Below are 16,266 nucleotides of genomic sequence, written 5' to 3'. Positions count from 1 at the left end.
TAAGGGACTGGAGAGGGGCAGAGGGAATGGGTAAGTAAACTAATGTAAAAAGTAGCTTGCAATAGAAGGAAGTGCTGTGTTTGTTTCAAAAGAATTACTTCATAATCTTAGATGAAGCACTCTCTGGTTTCTTAAAAGTCTGCTTTCTTTCCAGCAGCATCTTTTTGTTCTTGTCTCAGACCAGCACTATTAAAGCAGGAGCATCCAGAGCTCCCCAGAATGTTCAGCATCTGTTTGTGCATGCCCATAACAGCTGTGCAAGAGGCACATCTGGACAGCAAATAAAACTGGAAATACGTCTATATAGTCACGTGTATGTGATATCTTACTACTTTTCCTTTTATAAAGGCTCATAAATCTATCTGGCAGATGGTACAAAGAAATCTGTTTAATTGACATAGGTCACTCAGTAATGGAAAAACATGCATTTTTACATTTAATGAAAAATTTCCATAGACCAAGATCTATATCATTAAAAATGAATCTGAAAATGAGATTCCATCTAAAATATCATGTGATCAGTCTTGTAGTTAAATACAAAATTATATAAAATATAAAATAAAAATTATATAAAATAAAATGTGTGCTTTGGAGCATAAATGAATTGTTTAGAAAAATCTTATCTGGGCTGAGATCTTTTTTTCCACATTATAATTTTCAGAAGCTAGAAAGCAATTATTTGGTAATTCAAATATGGTAAAGAGGAAATTAGTTGAGAATTTTGATGAATTTCTGCCTAATAAATATATGAACAAATATATGGGGGGGTGGCTATGACTCAGTGGCAGAGTCTCTGCTTGGCATGCAGACGGTCTCAGTATCTCCAGATAAAAGATTTGGCACTAGGTGATGTGAAAGACCTTTGCCTGAGACCCTGGAGAGGCATTGAATAGACAATACTGACTTTAGTGGAACAAGGGTTTGATTCAGTATGAGGCAGTTTCGTGTGGATAGATAGTCCAGTCCTCAATAGAGGTAGAAAATGCTTATTGCTTTTGTTGGCCATGTTAGTTACTGGTTGCAAAACTAAATCTATAAGCAATTTTTCTTCAGTTAACAATCTTCCTTAATCATTATGAGATATTTTTATTCAGCAGTTGAATTTATTAAGAGATCTGTTCAATAGGCAATTCCAGCAGATTTAAACAAAATGTGAGAAAATATTTTCTCACCCCCACCCCATAATACTGAAGGATCAGTTTTGGCATTTGATAAGCATCAGAACAGAAGATCTTGCCTTGATGGGTTTTGTAGGCTGTAAATATGGTTGTGGTTAAGCCTATCCCAAGGCAAATATCTATTTATGTTCTTCGTTGGTTGCCATAGATAAGGAGGCTGTTATATGTCTAAGGTGTTTGTGAGATGTTTCTTGTACCATTCCTACATGATCATTGGCTTTCTAAATCAATGAAATAATTTTAGTTGATTAAACAGTGGGCTTTTTATTTATTGCTTCTGTCAGTGTTATCTTAAATACATTAGAAATTACAAAAGCCTCAATATAGGTTTTCTTTTTATAAAAAAAATCTGAATTTACTAAGCAAAATTCACCTAACTCATCAATAGGCAATATTTTAATAATATCTTTCCCACCATTCCCACCAGAGCCAAATTAGCCTAAATATATAATATGGCATATCTCTGGTCTTTTTCACATTTTGAACCTATTTTCCTTATATGGGAAACTGTAAACCTTTGACCATGTTAATTAAAATTTGGTAGAACTTCCAGGGGCTGGATAAAATTGTATCAGGGACGGAACTGTCCAAGCCTACAGTACAGACTGTCTATAGGAAATCTACAACTTTAAGTAAGTACAGCATCTGAATTGGGTCATATTCTGTAACCGTTTTTTGCCTATGGTAAAGTAACTGAGAATATATTACAGCAATTGTGTGTGTGTGTGTGTGTGTTCTGGGGCTCATGTTGTGCAAGAAGTAGAATGTGACAGACAGAAAATACAACTTGCAGACTCAGGCATGACGGTGTGGTGGGAACATTTTTCTTCAATGGATCGACCATTGATAAAACTGATTATTTACAGATGTTGCAGAATCATGTAGTCACTTAGTTGCCAAACCTGATCAAGTGATTTTTCCAGCAAGATGGTGCTCCACCACATTGGAGAAGGGAGGTCTGAGATTACCTTAATGCAATAGTTCCAGATTGCTGGTGTGGTAGCAGAGGTCCAATCCCATGGGGATGGTATGAAAAGGCAATGAGAGGTCCAGGAGAATCAACAGGGATGCACAACCTTGGCTGCAATGACTGATGACCCTTGTTTGCAGAGTGACAGGAGAGTGGTATTGACCATGGTGTCCTTCTGGAGAGGCTGGCTGGACTGGGAATAGAGAGCACCATGCTTTGGGGGTTCCACTCTTACTTGACTTACCAGTTCCAGAAGGTGATGCTGGGGGACTGCTGCTCAGCTCTGTGGTGTTTATGCTATGAAGTCCACTAGGTTGAAGAATTGAGAATAATATGTGGATCCTATTAAAATCAGTAGAAAAAGCTCACATTGATATTAGTGGCTCTGGATCGCTTCCTTAGTCAGCCATTCAACACTATAATACATTAGTCCTCTGGTGGGAGGAATCCTTTCACTGGAGGAATGTTCCTTGAAAAGCTGAAAAGAATAACTATATTCAGCCCATTGTTCTGGTCTTGTGTGGTACCAGGCAAAATTATTTTTCTGATGTTTAATTTACTAGTATGTGAAAATATACTGCACTTTCATTACTCTTCTCTATGCTTTACTACTTTACTTCCTGAAGAAACTTGAAGTGGAACAGCAGCACAGTATTATACTAATTCTTCTAATTGACATAGTGGTCACTAGGAGAAAGGTTCTAAATGATGGATTCCTGGAAATTAAAAAGAAGGAGGTAACTACCCTGAAGAATTACTTGATTTTGCTAATTGTCTTAATAGGAAAAATGCAAAAGATTTGTTACAGCATAAAACTGCATAAATTACATGAAAATGTTTAGCAAGTACTACTGTTCCTCCCCTCACCCAAAAAAGGGGGTGGGGGGAGAGAGAGAAAGAATGTGTGTAGTTATTGCCCTTCAGTCTGTTTAAATATTTAATATTGTTGTCTGGATGATGGTGTAAAAGCTTTGGCTGAAGAATTTATGATTGATTATCATTGCTAAGCCACTGCACTATGGCTTGCTTCGCCCTCCTTTCCTTCTCTCCTCACTTAGATGCTTAGGTGATCCACAGCAAGTGTGGTGTTTCTGTTTAGGAAAAAAGGCTAGCTAGCTGTGAGTGGGGAGGCAGTATAGACTTTCAGAAGAGAACAGTTCTTCCATTTACTGAGTATGTGTTTTTGTGTAAGTAGCTCTATGGGCTTAACCCCCTCGCCTCGAGTTTGTGAGGGAAAAAAGTATTTTGTCACTGAGGGGAAGCTGGGGAGGCGGCTGTGGTTCTGAGGAGAAATGGAGAACGACGCTGTTTGAAGTGTGTTCTATGTTGGAAACAGTCATACTTGGTGAGGAGACCAGGAGGGAATGTTACCCTCTGAACATCATCAACAGCAGCAACCCGAGCACCACAGAGAGGCAACCAACCAGTAGGAGAAATAGAGATACTTTCTGTAGGCCTGAGAGTGGGAGCAGGAGATTAAAAATAAATCCCCCTCTGGTTCCAGCTTTAATTGAGTTTTTACAAATGTGTTTCCTATGTTGATTTACCACTAAGTGTAAAGGTGATTATGGTCTGTAGGCTTGTTTTAAAATTGTATTCTTCTGTCTTGAGTACTGGTAGGAGCCACTGTTACTTTCTTCTTTTCACCGCACCTGTTCCATTGACCATCCCAGCACCCGTAATTTCTTTCCTCAACTGGAGTTGGTGGGAGAAACTGGTTACATGTGAAAAACTAGACATTCCTCAGTATTTTTCTTTCCTCAGCATTGTTGCTTGAGTGAGGCCCTTATAGGAATTTGGGAACTTAATACATGCAGAGCATGAGCTCAAGCCCTGGACTTTGGCTTCCTTCCTGATGTAATTCACCTAGGTGGGAAGGGATCATTTATAGGTTCGCTTGTGCAAATTTGGACAATGGGGACAGTGGTTTTGATCCAGTGGCTCCCTTCTGCTAAGGAATTCTCCATTGCACGCAGGACTGTTTCCTCCAAAGAAAGGAATTCTTGTCTAATGGAAGATTCCTAACAGTGCAAGAGAGCCATTGGGTTAACCAGTAGCATATTAAGATCTTATATAATATAACCATTATAGTTTGCCTCTGGGAGCTGATGATGAGAAAAGTGTGTTGCACGAGCAACACTCAACCAAACGTAAAATATTAATTATAAGGAGCTGAAACTGTGGAAGGGGACAGTGTACTAGACGCTTACACTACTGCCTGCCTGCCCTTTCCCCTTTTCCAGATATGTTCTTGCTTTACAGTTAGTCAGAGCTGTAGCCTATCTGTTGTGTGTATCTAGGGAACTGTGAAGGCTTTGAAGCAGTGCTGCTTAAAAATTACGATGTGATGCCAGAGTAAAGCAGAGGCTTTCTTTCAGAAGACTGTTGGCATCCTTCCTGGGTGGCTTGCCTGAGCTGAAATTGTGCTGGCTGACAAAGGTGCATCCTTTTATGACTTGCCAGCGCTGAAATCTTGCTGGCTGCGAGGGTGCATTTCTGCATGAATTGCCAGAGCTGAAATCGTGCTGGCAGAGAGGTTGCAGTAGTTCTTCTGGCATAACCTCCTGCTTCCCAGCACCTTGCTGAAACAGCTCTTGCTAGGCAAAGAATCTTGTCGGCAGAACAGAGATGATTTCCTGAATGGCTTTTGCAAGACAGTCACCAGTCCAAGGCTAAGAGGAGGGGGTGCAGCACCTATAGTGGCCAGAGGGAGTAATGATTGCCAGCACTTGCTGCAGAAGGGAAGCAAAGCCTGGTCTTGCCTTATTTGCTAATTCATACAGAAATGTGTACTTTCAAAACTGAATATTGTCTGACATTCGAAGCTGAACTTTGATTTTTTAAAAAAAAATAATGATGTGTTGACCAGAAGTTAGGTCTGCTGGTTAACAAGTGCCTGTTTGCAGCTTTTAATGTACAGAATGTGTGTTTGAATGGATTATTAAAATTGTCAGCATTTCTGTCTGCACAGTCATGTCATGAGAACAGCAAGAGAAACCTTTCAATGTGGAAAAATAGTTTTATTGTAGTTCTTCCATCTTGATGCACGATTGTGGTTCTGTGGTTTTAAAACACGTATCCTCCCTTGCTATTTAGACTTGGTTCTACTCAGTATTATGTTATTCTGCAAATGTATCATGGGAGCCTCTGTGTGCGTAATGGTTTCTAATGGTGTAGTGGTGTGTAATGGTGTAATGGACTGGGAGGCCCAGGTTAGATTCCCCACTCTGCCATGGAAGCTTATTGGGTGACCCTGTCATTCTTTCAGCCTAACCTACCTCTGAGTGTTGTCGAGAGGATCAGATGAGGGAGAGAAGAATGAGCAATGATAATGTAAGCCACTTTGGTCCCCATTGCGGAGAAAGATGGTAAACAAATGAAGTACATAAATAAATAACAAGTATTATTGCACATTCCACAGTCTGATGGAGAAGGCATTTGACTGTATTTTAAAAGCTTTCTCTCCTTGCAGCCCCCATATTCTTACCTTACCTTTCCTTCTCTCCTTCCCACCCACCCACCTACCTACCCACCCACCTACCTTTCTTTTATCTGCCCGCATCTTTAGCTAAATTTATTACTTATTTAACTCATTTATATCCTGCTTCTGTCCACAATGAGGACCCAAAGCAGCTTTTATCATTCTTCTCTCTTCCATTTTATCCTTACAACAACCTTGTTAGGTAAGTGAGACTGAAAATATGTAACTGGCCCAAGATCACCCAGTGAGTGTCCATGGCAGGGGAGTGTTTTGAACCTAGGTTTCCCAGATCCTACTCTGAAACTGTAATGGGATGGCTGCTTTTAAACCATTGCAAGCAACTGGGCCGGGGCACGTTGTGCAAGTCATATGATAGCAAGTCACCCAATGGCTGTTGCCAGGCCTGACCCCAGTGAGTCCTGTCTCAAAAGACCAGAACAGACCTGGAAAGGGCTCTGCCCCTCCCTCTGCTTTTTATTGACTGAAACCAAGGCTTGAAGGCTGACAATACTGTTGTAGTTGCCTAGCAATGGCCACTGAGAGAACACTCATTTTTTAAGAAATCTACAGACACGTCTATTATTTGGGGGAGGGTTAACCCTACAATGGATACTTTTAAAAAAGATTTCAGATTTCTGAAAATGTAGGACTTCTTTCAGGTTTTTAGAAAGATCTGCCTTGTCTGTCCATGACCTCAGTCTCCAGATTTAAGTATACACAGATGGGGCCACATCAAGAATTATATATACTGAGCAACCTGGTTGAAAAGAGCTGAAGGTGGGTGGTGCAGTTATAAAGAAAATGTATGTCTAAGAACAGCAGAGTAAGTACACCTCAGAGGTAAGGTGTAAGTAATATATGGGAGATGAAGAGTTACTAAAAAGCCAAAGACAAAAAAAGAAGATAATGGAAAATAAATAAATACGAGATTAAACCCTGTTTTCATACTGGAAATAAGAATTAATAGACTACTAAAGGATGGAGGAAGCTGGTAACATATAAGAAGAAGAAGTCAAACAGGAGGTTATATATGCTCCATAGTACCAATAGGACTTTGTCGGTTAACTGGGCAGTATATTAATCCCAAAGATAGGTAAAAGAACAAGTTGTATATTAATTGTTATATTGGATGTTTGATTGACGATTCTGTGTTGCAGGAAATGAAAAATGAATTTGTATAGTTTTTGTTGGTAGTCTTGTGGAATGAATATATGTGTATGATACAGGCTTATATGATAAAATCCCAATAAATATATTTGCAACAAAAAAAGAATTATATATACTGAGGAAGAAAAAGTTCTTTCTATCCATTTTTTCCACTCCATACATAATTTTATAAACTTCTACCATGTCCTCCCCTTAGTCTTTAGTGGCGATTGTAGCTCAGAACCTCCCTGCCTTCTGTACTTCAGCTGGCCTTGTAGTGTAAGTTGTGCTGGAGCCTGCCTGGTAGAAGGCCTAGGTTAAGTTCCACTTGGGCATCTTACATCTAAGACCCAGAAGAGCCAGTATAAAATAATGGTTAGAATGGCTGTATGAAGACTGGGGAAACTTGGATTCAAATCCTTAGTCAGCTGTGAATCTTAATGAGTAACTTTGGGCTAATCATTCTTTCTCAGCCTAAACTTCTTCAAACGGGTATTTGTGAAGGTAAAATGAAGATAGGAAGAAGAAGAAGAGATTGGATTTATACCCCACCCTTCACTCAGCGTCTCAGAGCAGCTTACAACCTCCTTTCCCTTCCCCTCCCCACAACAGACACACCAGAAACCGTTAGGGAACAGTTCCTGAACTGGAATATATCGGCTGTCTGAAATTCCCCCCTGTGAGGTAGGTGGGGCTGAGAGAGCTCTGAAAGAACTGCTCTCTCAAGGACAGCTCTCAAGGACAGCTCTGACCGAACTATGGCTTTGCCCAAGATCATCCAGCAGCTGCAAATGGAGGCATGGGGAATCAAACCCGGTTCTCCCAGATTAGAGTCCGCACACTTAACCACTACACCAAACTGGAAAAATCATGTGTGCCGTTCTGAGCTCCTTGGAGGAAAGGGCTGGGAGAGCAGTGCAAAAATGTTGCATATTTTGCTGATGTCAATACATTTTAATCTCATGAGTGAAAAATATATTTGCCATATTCATTTTGAATAAAGATTTGCAATTTTTAAAAAACTTAAAATTCTGAAGGGACTACATTACAGATTTGGTTTAATTTGCTATTGCTTGGAAATCTTCATGATTCCGAGTTCATTATTCCATTCTTTGTAGGATTTTGGTTCGAAACCTGATATGTACTGTGACTGTTAGCTAGATAACAATCCTAGGCCATTGAATCCTTATTTAGTCCTCTTTTAAATGTATAAATAGCACATAGTACATCAGAATGGCTTTTTTAAGAAACATCAATATTTTAACAGCATTGAGGGAGATTTCAGAGGGTTGTAGTGTTGAAAATGCAGTTGCACAGAAAACTTTGAAACCTTTAAATAGCTAGGCTGTTGTGAACAATGTGGGAATGCTACAAAATTAGTGCTATTCAGTTGGTTAATTTAAACAAAAATATCTTTCATGCAGCATTAGAACTACGTACCACCAATACCCTGAGTTAAGCGGTTTTAATTGAATCATGGAAATGTGACTGTTCCTTTTTATTTTTGCACATTCATATGCCACATTCTTTTTAAAAAATGTACCAGCATAATTACACATACTTTACATGTCATTGCTTCCATCAATAAACTGTCAAAGCATTTGAATGATTGACATACCATTAAAAAGTCGGAAGGAGTTGATTGTCCCATGTGCATTTTATTGTTCTTTGGTTGCTAATAACCGGAAGTAAACCACATATACTTTAAATTAGTAACATTTCTTTTGAGAAGCCCTATGGCTGAAGAAAAATAGGGGCTCAGTTCCTGAAGCAGAAGATCAAATTTCTCAAGACAGTTGATAGAATCCACTCTTGAAACAATTTCGGTTTTCTGTACAGGCAATCAAGTAGTCCTAAAACCCTAGAAGCCATAAAATGATTCCAGCTTTTGGGCTTACATCTTGAGGAGTTTATCAAAGGAAAAGAGAAGGATTTGGGGGGGGGGAATATGTAGGAAGAAGAGAGAAGGAGAAGTTGGAAAAGGCAATAGGTCAGTCAGAAATTTTGCCAGTTTGAAAGAAGATCTATAGAATCATAGAATCACAGAGTTGGAAGGGGTCATACAGGCCATCTAGTCCAACCCCCTGCCCAATGCAGGATCAGTCTAGAGCATCCCTGGGAAGTGTTTGTCCAGCCACAGCTTAAAGGCTGCCAGTGAGGGGGAGCTCACCACCTCCCTAGGCAGCTGATTCCACTGCTGAACAATTCTTACTGTAAAAAAGTTTTTCCTAAGATCCAGTCGGTACTTCCCTGCCCTTAATTTAAACCCATTATGGCAAATTCTATCCTCTGCTGCCAACAGGAACAGTTCCCTGCCCTCCTCTTAGTGACAGCCCTTCAAATACTTAAAAGAAAGCAATCATGTCCCCCTCAACCTCCTCTTCTCTAGACTAGATATTCCCAAGTCCCTCAGCCTTTCCTCATAGGGCTTGGTCTACAGGCCCCCAATCATCCTTGTTGCTTTCCTCTGCATCCGCTTCCATTCTATCCATATCCTTTTCGATCTAGGATGAAAAATAACATATGATTTTTGAGAATACGTTATCTGAAAGATATAAGTAAAATCAGTGTGGTTATTAAACCAAGAGTTACCATTACTTATTGTAAGGCTAAACCTAGTTAGAACTTCAATTGAGCCAGCAACATTTATAATCAAGTCCCTTGAAGATCTGTTTCACAATATAAAAGGACAGTACTGGAAATCAATATTGGGAATAATCTGATGGTTGTTCTTTAGTTCCACTCTGGTTATCTTCAAGCAAAAACAGAGCATTTCAGTGTTGATCATGAATATTTGCACATATATTTTACTAATGTTTTCTCTCTCTGAATTGTTTTCAAATTTCCATAGTGCATTTTTGTTTCAGACTTTCTTCACTTAAAATTTCTTTAATCTTTAATTTAAAAAGCATTTTTTTTACAAAAAAAATAGTAAAAAGAAAAACAATCTTCTAGTTTATCACTGTTTCAGTGCAGGATAAAATATATAAAATTTAAAAGCAGTAAAACAGTTTTTAAAAACAGTTTGTTCAAAAGAAAAACATTTAAAATTTTGTTTGTGACCGTTTTGCACAAGCCCAGGACTTGGCTTGATATAGTGAGTTCCTTCATTTTTAATGAATTTTAAAATTTTACAAACACAGAAAAATATACAATATACTACTACAATTATACATATAACACAGACAACAGTCTTACATAGCATAAACATAAATGTCTATGATCATTTTCATCATCTACCATATCTAATTTATTTATTTATTTTATTAATTTAATTTATATCCCGCCCTCCCCAAACGGGCTCAGGGCGGCTAACAAATGAGGCACATGCCAGAATTGAACAGCTAAAAACATAATAAAACAATCCATCACAACAAAGTGCCGGTGCTCTTGATATTGGTTCTTATCGGTCCAAGATGGGGTTCCGTTGACCAGCCTTTCTGAGTTCCTTCAGTTCTGATTTGGCCCATTCACCATTACTTACAGCAAAATTTTGGAATTATGAATTTAGAAGAACTACATTATTAATACTGCTCCAGTAACAACGTGATACTTGAAAAACCAGGAATGCACTTGAAGAAGTTTGGCAGGGGCGAATTTCACAGGCACCTTTATTTTAAACCCCTTGTCATCTGGGAAAATAGAAAGCAGTGAAATGGCTGCAGTTCCTGTTATTTCTGAAAACATTTGAATAGTAAGGAGGCAAAATGGTAGTTGCTATGCAAGCAGATCTTTCGTGTCCCTTAAGCTGCTTGGGAATCTATCTATACACTGGCAAATAACTATTGTATGAGCGCTTTCTGATTAAAATTTAGTGGAGAATATGAGTGGTAGAAAACAGTTTAAAATTTGTAAGGACTTGTATGAATGAGCCAACGAGTTCTTGCCAGGAGAAGGAAGGGCAGCCTTGTTTAAGATTTGGTCCTTGGCCTGTGAAGACAACTTTGTGTTGCAAGTAGAACAGCAACATGGTTCTATGCAGCTCTTAAGCATTCCATTTCCCATAAAAATCTAGCAATCTGTATCCCTGCAGGCAAGATCCTATATGTATTTAATCAGATTCTAATGAAGACGCCACTTCTCTTTGCAATTCCTTTGTTTAAAGCCTCATTACTTAATGTGCCACAGCATTCATGGATAAATGGTTAATTATCGGTTCTTGTTCTGTGTGTGTGTTTTGAGAATTGGTCTCTCTTAGTTATATTGGTACTTGTTCTGGTTGTGGTTATTACTGGTTAAATTATTTGTAATCAGACCTGAGCATTTTTAATGGAGAATGTGGCACATGTATGATAAAAAGATGTGACATCTCTTAGTTCTTCATCAATTGGACAATAGTACATTCATTGGGATGTGTCGCTAAAACGTTAATGATGGTGGATAACGGTATGCTCTAGATCTCGTGGTCATGTTCTGGAGTGTGCGATTGAATAATTAGGATTGTCTCAGCTTCTTCATACGTAATTCTATGATTAGGCAATTAGTGTTCTGTTGATTATCAGTTGAAGCAAATGATTAGTCATATTTCTTTTGCGTATCTTCTCATTGTCCCTTGGGAGGCTATTGTGAGGATGTTTATGATCAGGCTTCAAGTACAATTTTTCCCCCTTGGCTGTAAGTTAGAGGAGGCAGTGCTGATGTTGATAGACCAGTGGTTTGCAGCAGTATAAAGCAGAGTTATGTGTTCATAAATATGCAGTACAGCTCCTCCCCTAGGGCCCCATCCCATAATTCAGTGTAATGAGTCATGAAAAACAAACAAACAAACCCCTAACTCTCCCCCCTGAAATCATATAAATAACAGGATAGATTGAGTCCTCCATAGCCCCATGTTCCTTGAGAAAATGTACCTTGGGTCCCGTATATGATTTCGCCAAAGGAACTCTGTACATGATACATCAATGTTCAGGGCCAAGGCATGTTGCAGAAACACTTTGGCCCTTCCACTGCTCATGGTTGCTGCCCCTGCACCACCTACATTGATTGCCAGACATTGGCATAGCGCCAATACAATCTATAAGCACAGAGGCTTCATGCCCATAACTGGAGCGCTGCTTTTCAGATGTTCTTGAACATGGGGACTGTTCTTATACTCACAAAGCTTGTATATGTTGCACCCATTTGTGGTGGATGTGTGTAAATGGGGCCAGTCTGCTCTGTTTTAAGCAGGGAACAGGGGCAGCATTCTCCCACTGACTCTCTGTGTGAATTGACCCTGTACACTGATATGTTAGGTACACAAAGCTCTCCTGATAACTATTGTTTGTACGTATTTCTGAGCATTCTCTTATTAGGGTTCCTAGTGCACCTTACAGAAACATAATTGTGTGGGGATAGGGAATGATAATTCAGTTTAGGTCTGTCTGAGTTTGAGTTGGGATTTTCTATATTTCTCAGGGTTTTTATATTTTTAAATACTGTTGAGATCTTTTAGTATAAGTACTGGCAGAAAGATAAAAGCAGACTTGAGATGGTATGGTTATAAATACAATTTAACTCTTACATTTTATATGTATATAACCTTTTCAAAGTACTGTAATACTACTTTCCCTCTCCATATGGTTTTTAACAAGAACTTGGAAACAGTGATGTTCTGGGTGGAATTATTAACTACTTCATTGGAAAAATCCCAGTTCATGTGTGTTTTCCCATGAAATACTGTTTAGAACTAATGCACACAGTACTCTGCTTCTTTCCCCAAGACACTTATCTCAGTGGCTGGCCAGATGTTTCAACAATGTTGTAACAGAGTAGCTGTGTCAAAATGTCCGTGGGCAAGAGCCATGATTTCCCATCTCCATAGCAGCAAGAGTTCCATAAGCCCATTGTGTCAATAATCAAACCCAGAATGTGGGTTGATCAGGGAGGTAGCCATAGTGAGGTCTGGTTACACCAGGTAGAGAATTCTGGAGGGGCAAACACTCAGCCATAACCTCCTCCTCCTTATATTAGTATATTTATATAACTCTTTTAGTGATGAAAGAACCGTTGTACAACAGCCTTGTAAGATAGGCCAGTAGGGATGTGCAATATGGATTCAGAAATATTTGGAATTCCCCAAACAAGGCCACATTCTGAAAATTTCCAAGTCCACATCTTATCATTTTAGATATTTGTAGTAATTTTGGATGTTTGGAATCTCATTGGCTGCTGTAGAAAGGCTGGGTTGCCTGGGAAATGAAAGTGAAACATAATTCCCAGGATTAGAATTCAGGTGGAATGTGGATTGTGACTAGGTATGCCAAATCTCCCACTTTGGCAGGAGAACTACTGGCAGCCCAATGATTCTGCTTGCTGGGGCAGTGGGAGGGGAGGAATGGAGAGGAATCAGAACAAACTAGGAGTGATGTCAGTGTGCCGGGGTGACACTCTTGTCATTCACCTGAAACTCTGTGGCAAATTCTATAGTTTGTGCCAGAAGTGACTTTGCGACACTGGGGAGGCCAGATAGCTGGTTCCCAAACCCCAAACTCTCCCACCTTGGGATGGCAACCCTAATTGTGACCCTTCAGGTTCAGAATTTTAAAATTCAGAATGTCCAAATATTTGGGATTCCATTAAGTGCAATAGGCAAAGATTGCCTATTTCTCCCCCTCATGCTTATGACTTACATCAGTAGAGGAAGGTGATTTTATGTGGTTATTCATCAATTCTGCAACACCCCTTTGTGTGCTACATTCCATTTACAAAGGGTCCCTGATCCTCAGCATAGAAAGGTGGGGAAAGATGGAATTGGCTTTCTGTTATCATGATGTTGATATTTATCGGTTAATTGGAACCATTCTTCTGTCATTTACTCATTTTAGATAGCATCTCATTATTTTAGGCAATTAGTTCCAATACCTTGAAAAAGCTGCTCCATCTCTGAGAAAAAAAGTTATGCATCTAATAAAATATTCTTTGTTTTTCTTTTAAGATTGGCAGTGATTGGCTAACTCTTGTCCCCTTTACAAAACCCCATGCCCACCCATATTCCTTTACCTACATTAACCCCTTTCCTAGCTGCTGTTAGGTTTCTTGAAATCAACACTAAGCTGCTTTCACACTGACCATTAGCTCCATCACTGCTCTCAAAAAGCGGTGTTTTAAAAAATATTAACATGACATCCTCCTCCTGCCATTCCCCTTTCATTATCCTTTGTTGCAGTGTTTCTGAAAGCTGCTTTGATGTGATGTTTCCGGAAACATTACAGCAAAAACAAGGTTGCTCTCGATACGGAAAACAAGGTATGGATTTCTTGGCACCTCCCTGCCCACATCTGGAGACATGTTCCCTATTCATCCGTCTCAGCAGTTGGCTTTTTGCCTGTTTTTAAAAAAATATCTGCTATTTTTTTTTTTAAAGGAGGGGGCCCAGAGACCCTCATGATGGGCTAAACATGCCCCTGGAGCTTCAGACTTATCTGAGAGTGAGGCACCTTGACAGTGGATGCTGAATTGTCAGTCTGCTCTGGTGTTATTAAGAATTGTCTTTACCCAATTTCTCCCTGAAACCCAACAATCCTTTTCTTTTCCTCTTTTTTAGGAATTGTGAGTCTGGTTTTCAATTAAAACTTTCACTTTAGCTGAAAGAGTAGACAAACACTATATCTTGTGTGTTGGAAACAGACCATGAGACTTGATCCAAAGTTTTTCCTCTGCTTGTAGAAAGTACTGTTCCATTTGCAGAAGTACTTCTTCCATGAGAGGGAAATATACTTTTGGATCCAGTCTGTTGCATTTAGTACTCATGTACTGAGGAAATATGTACTGTTGGTTTATGTGCTTTTCAAATACAGTGTTTGCTAAATCATTTGCTGATTGATTGTCATATAACTTAACAGTCATACTTTGTCTTTTCTATCATTGCAGTGATTTACTATCTTCAGACTACCTTGAGAGACATATTGAACATGGAGGAAAGATGGTGGAAGTTAAAGTAAGAACTTGGCCTTTGAGATTGTTTTTCATAACTCTTTCTGAGCAATAATTACTGTCCAGCGCTTGAATAAACTGCAGAAAAACACTTGATTTTGTCAACTTTTTGCTCACCTCTGTAAAAATTTTTAATTTCAGCAAATAAACTGAAATTTGTGAAAAAAATTGTTACAGTTCTAACATTCCCCATCTAAAATGCAGGTTTCCGAGATATTTAATCCCTTTCTGCTAACTTATAACCATCTGAGATGTAAGGTTTGTTCCGCATCCCCCAGCCTGGAACTATACTCTAACCCCTGCTAAGACTCTTGTAGACTGGGAGCCTTTGGGACAGAGGTATGGCCACTAAGATGCTGTTGTGTATCACTGAGGAGCCACATTCAGGGCTGACTGGAGAAGGTTCTTTTGAGAGGAGGTCCAGTTATTTTACCAGCATTCAAGGACTGTCCTAATTTTACTGCAAACAGAGCTGCTTTCAAACAATCTGCTATAGGTATTTAGTAGGGGAGCTGAGGTCAGAGGGGTGTGAACACTCTTTTTAGTTATGTGTTTGGTAGAACTCCAGGGTATGGTGATAGAAATTAGCTCTGGGGCATTAACTGATGTTATCCAGGGAGAGGGAGATGCATCGCAAGCACAGAATGTGCCAGTAAGGGAAAACATAGACAGTTGGAACCCATCCTGGTGTTGTGTTCTGTAGGTGAAGTTGTGGTATGTTGTATGCAATTAAAGGCCATCCTGGATTCTAGATACAAGTGTACACCGCCTACAATGCTGGTTCTTAAATTTCTTGTATATGGTAAACCCTACAGTGCTTTGCCATCATGGCTGCAGAACATGCACAGGGAAGACCGTATACCTAGAAGAAGGAGGAAGTTCAGAAAGGGAGCATCTCTCCTTATATATAATTCAGTATGAACATTCTATATTGAACATTCTAAATTTCACAACCTTAGTGTTAGGCCGGAAGAAATGCCACTCAGAGGACACTGGCTGGGTTGACTGGCTGCTTTGTGCAGTCCCGCCCAACGTTCCAAGATCATTTGCATATGGAAGCTGATTGGACCTTACTCCATTCCACACCTCAAACTCACCCCCCACCCCCTGCAAGGCAGTTGGAATTTTCAGTTAGGGATGAAGCCTGCTGAGGGTGGGGTCTGAGGAGGAGGAGGAAGAGGGGGACCTCAGACAAATACAATGCCATACTGCCCACATGCCCACACTCCAGACAAGCTGTTGCCAGTCTCCAGGTGACAGCTGGAGAGATCTTAAAGCTTTGGTGCTACTTCAAAGTGTTTGCATATGGAAGCTGATTGGACCACACTCCATTCCACACCTCAAACTCACACCCCCCCGCAAGGCAGTTGGAATTTTCAGTTGGGAGAGGAGAATGATGTCAGCTGCTCCCTAGGCAGAGGCTGTGTGTGTGTGGGGGGGTTTGTAAAACTTAAGACAGACAGGCAGATAGGGTTGCCAACTCCAGGTTGGAAACTTCCAGGATATTTTAGGGATGAAGCCTGCTGAGGGTGGGGTCTGAGGAGGAGGAGGAAGAGGGGGACCTCAGACAGATACAA

The 16,266-nt window shown here is 39.8% G+C and overlaps 1 protein-coding gene across 1 annotated transcript in view; it reads left to right on the top strand.

The window, feature by feature from the left end:
* The window catches only part of ADAM22 (ADAM metallopeptidase domain 22), a 158,255-nt gene that overhangs the window by 46,860 nt on the left and 95,129 nt on the right, over positions 1-16,266 (top strand). Inside the window, exon 4 of the mRNA XM_015424136.1 lies at positions 14,627-14,693. Coding sequence (XP_015279622.1) covers positions 14,627-14,693 — 67 coding nt within the window. The remainder of the gene's footprint in view (positions 1-14,626; positions 14,694-16,266) is intronic.

Source organism: Gekko japonicus, unplaced genomic scaffold (genome assembly GCF_001447785.1).
Source record: "Gekko japonicus isolate JY-2015 unplaced genomic scaffold, Gekko_japonicus_V1.1 scaffold1268, whole genome shotgun sequence".
Taxonomy (NCBI): Eukaryota; Metazoa; Chordata; class Lepidosauria; order Squamata; family Gekkonidae; genus Gekko; species Gekko japonicus.
This window is presented reverse-complemented; position numbering and strand designations above follow the sequence as displayed.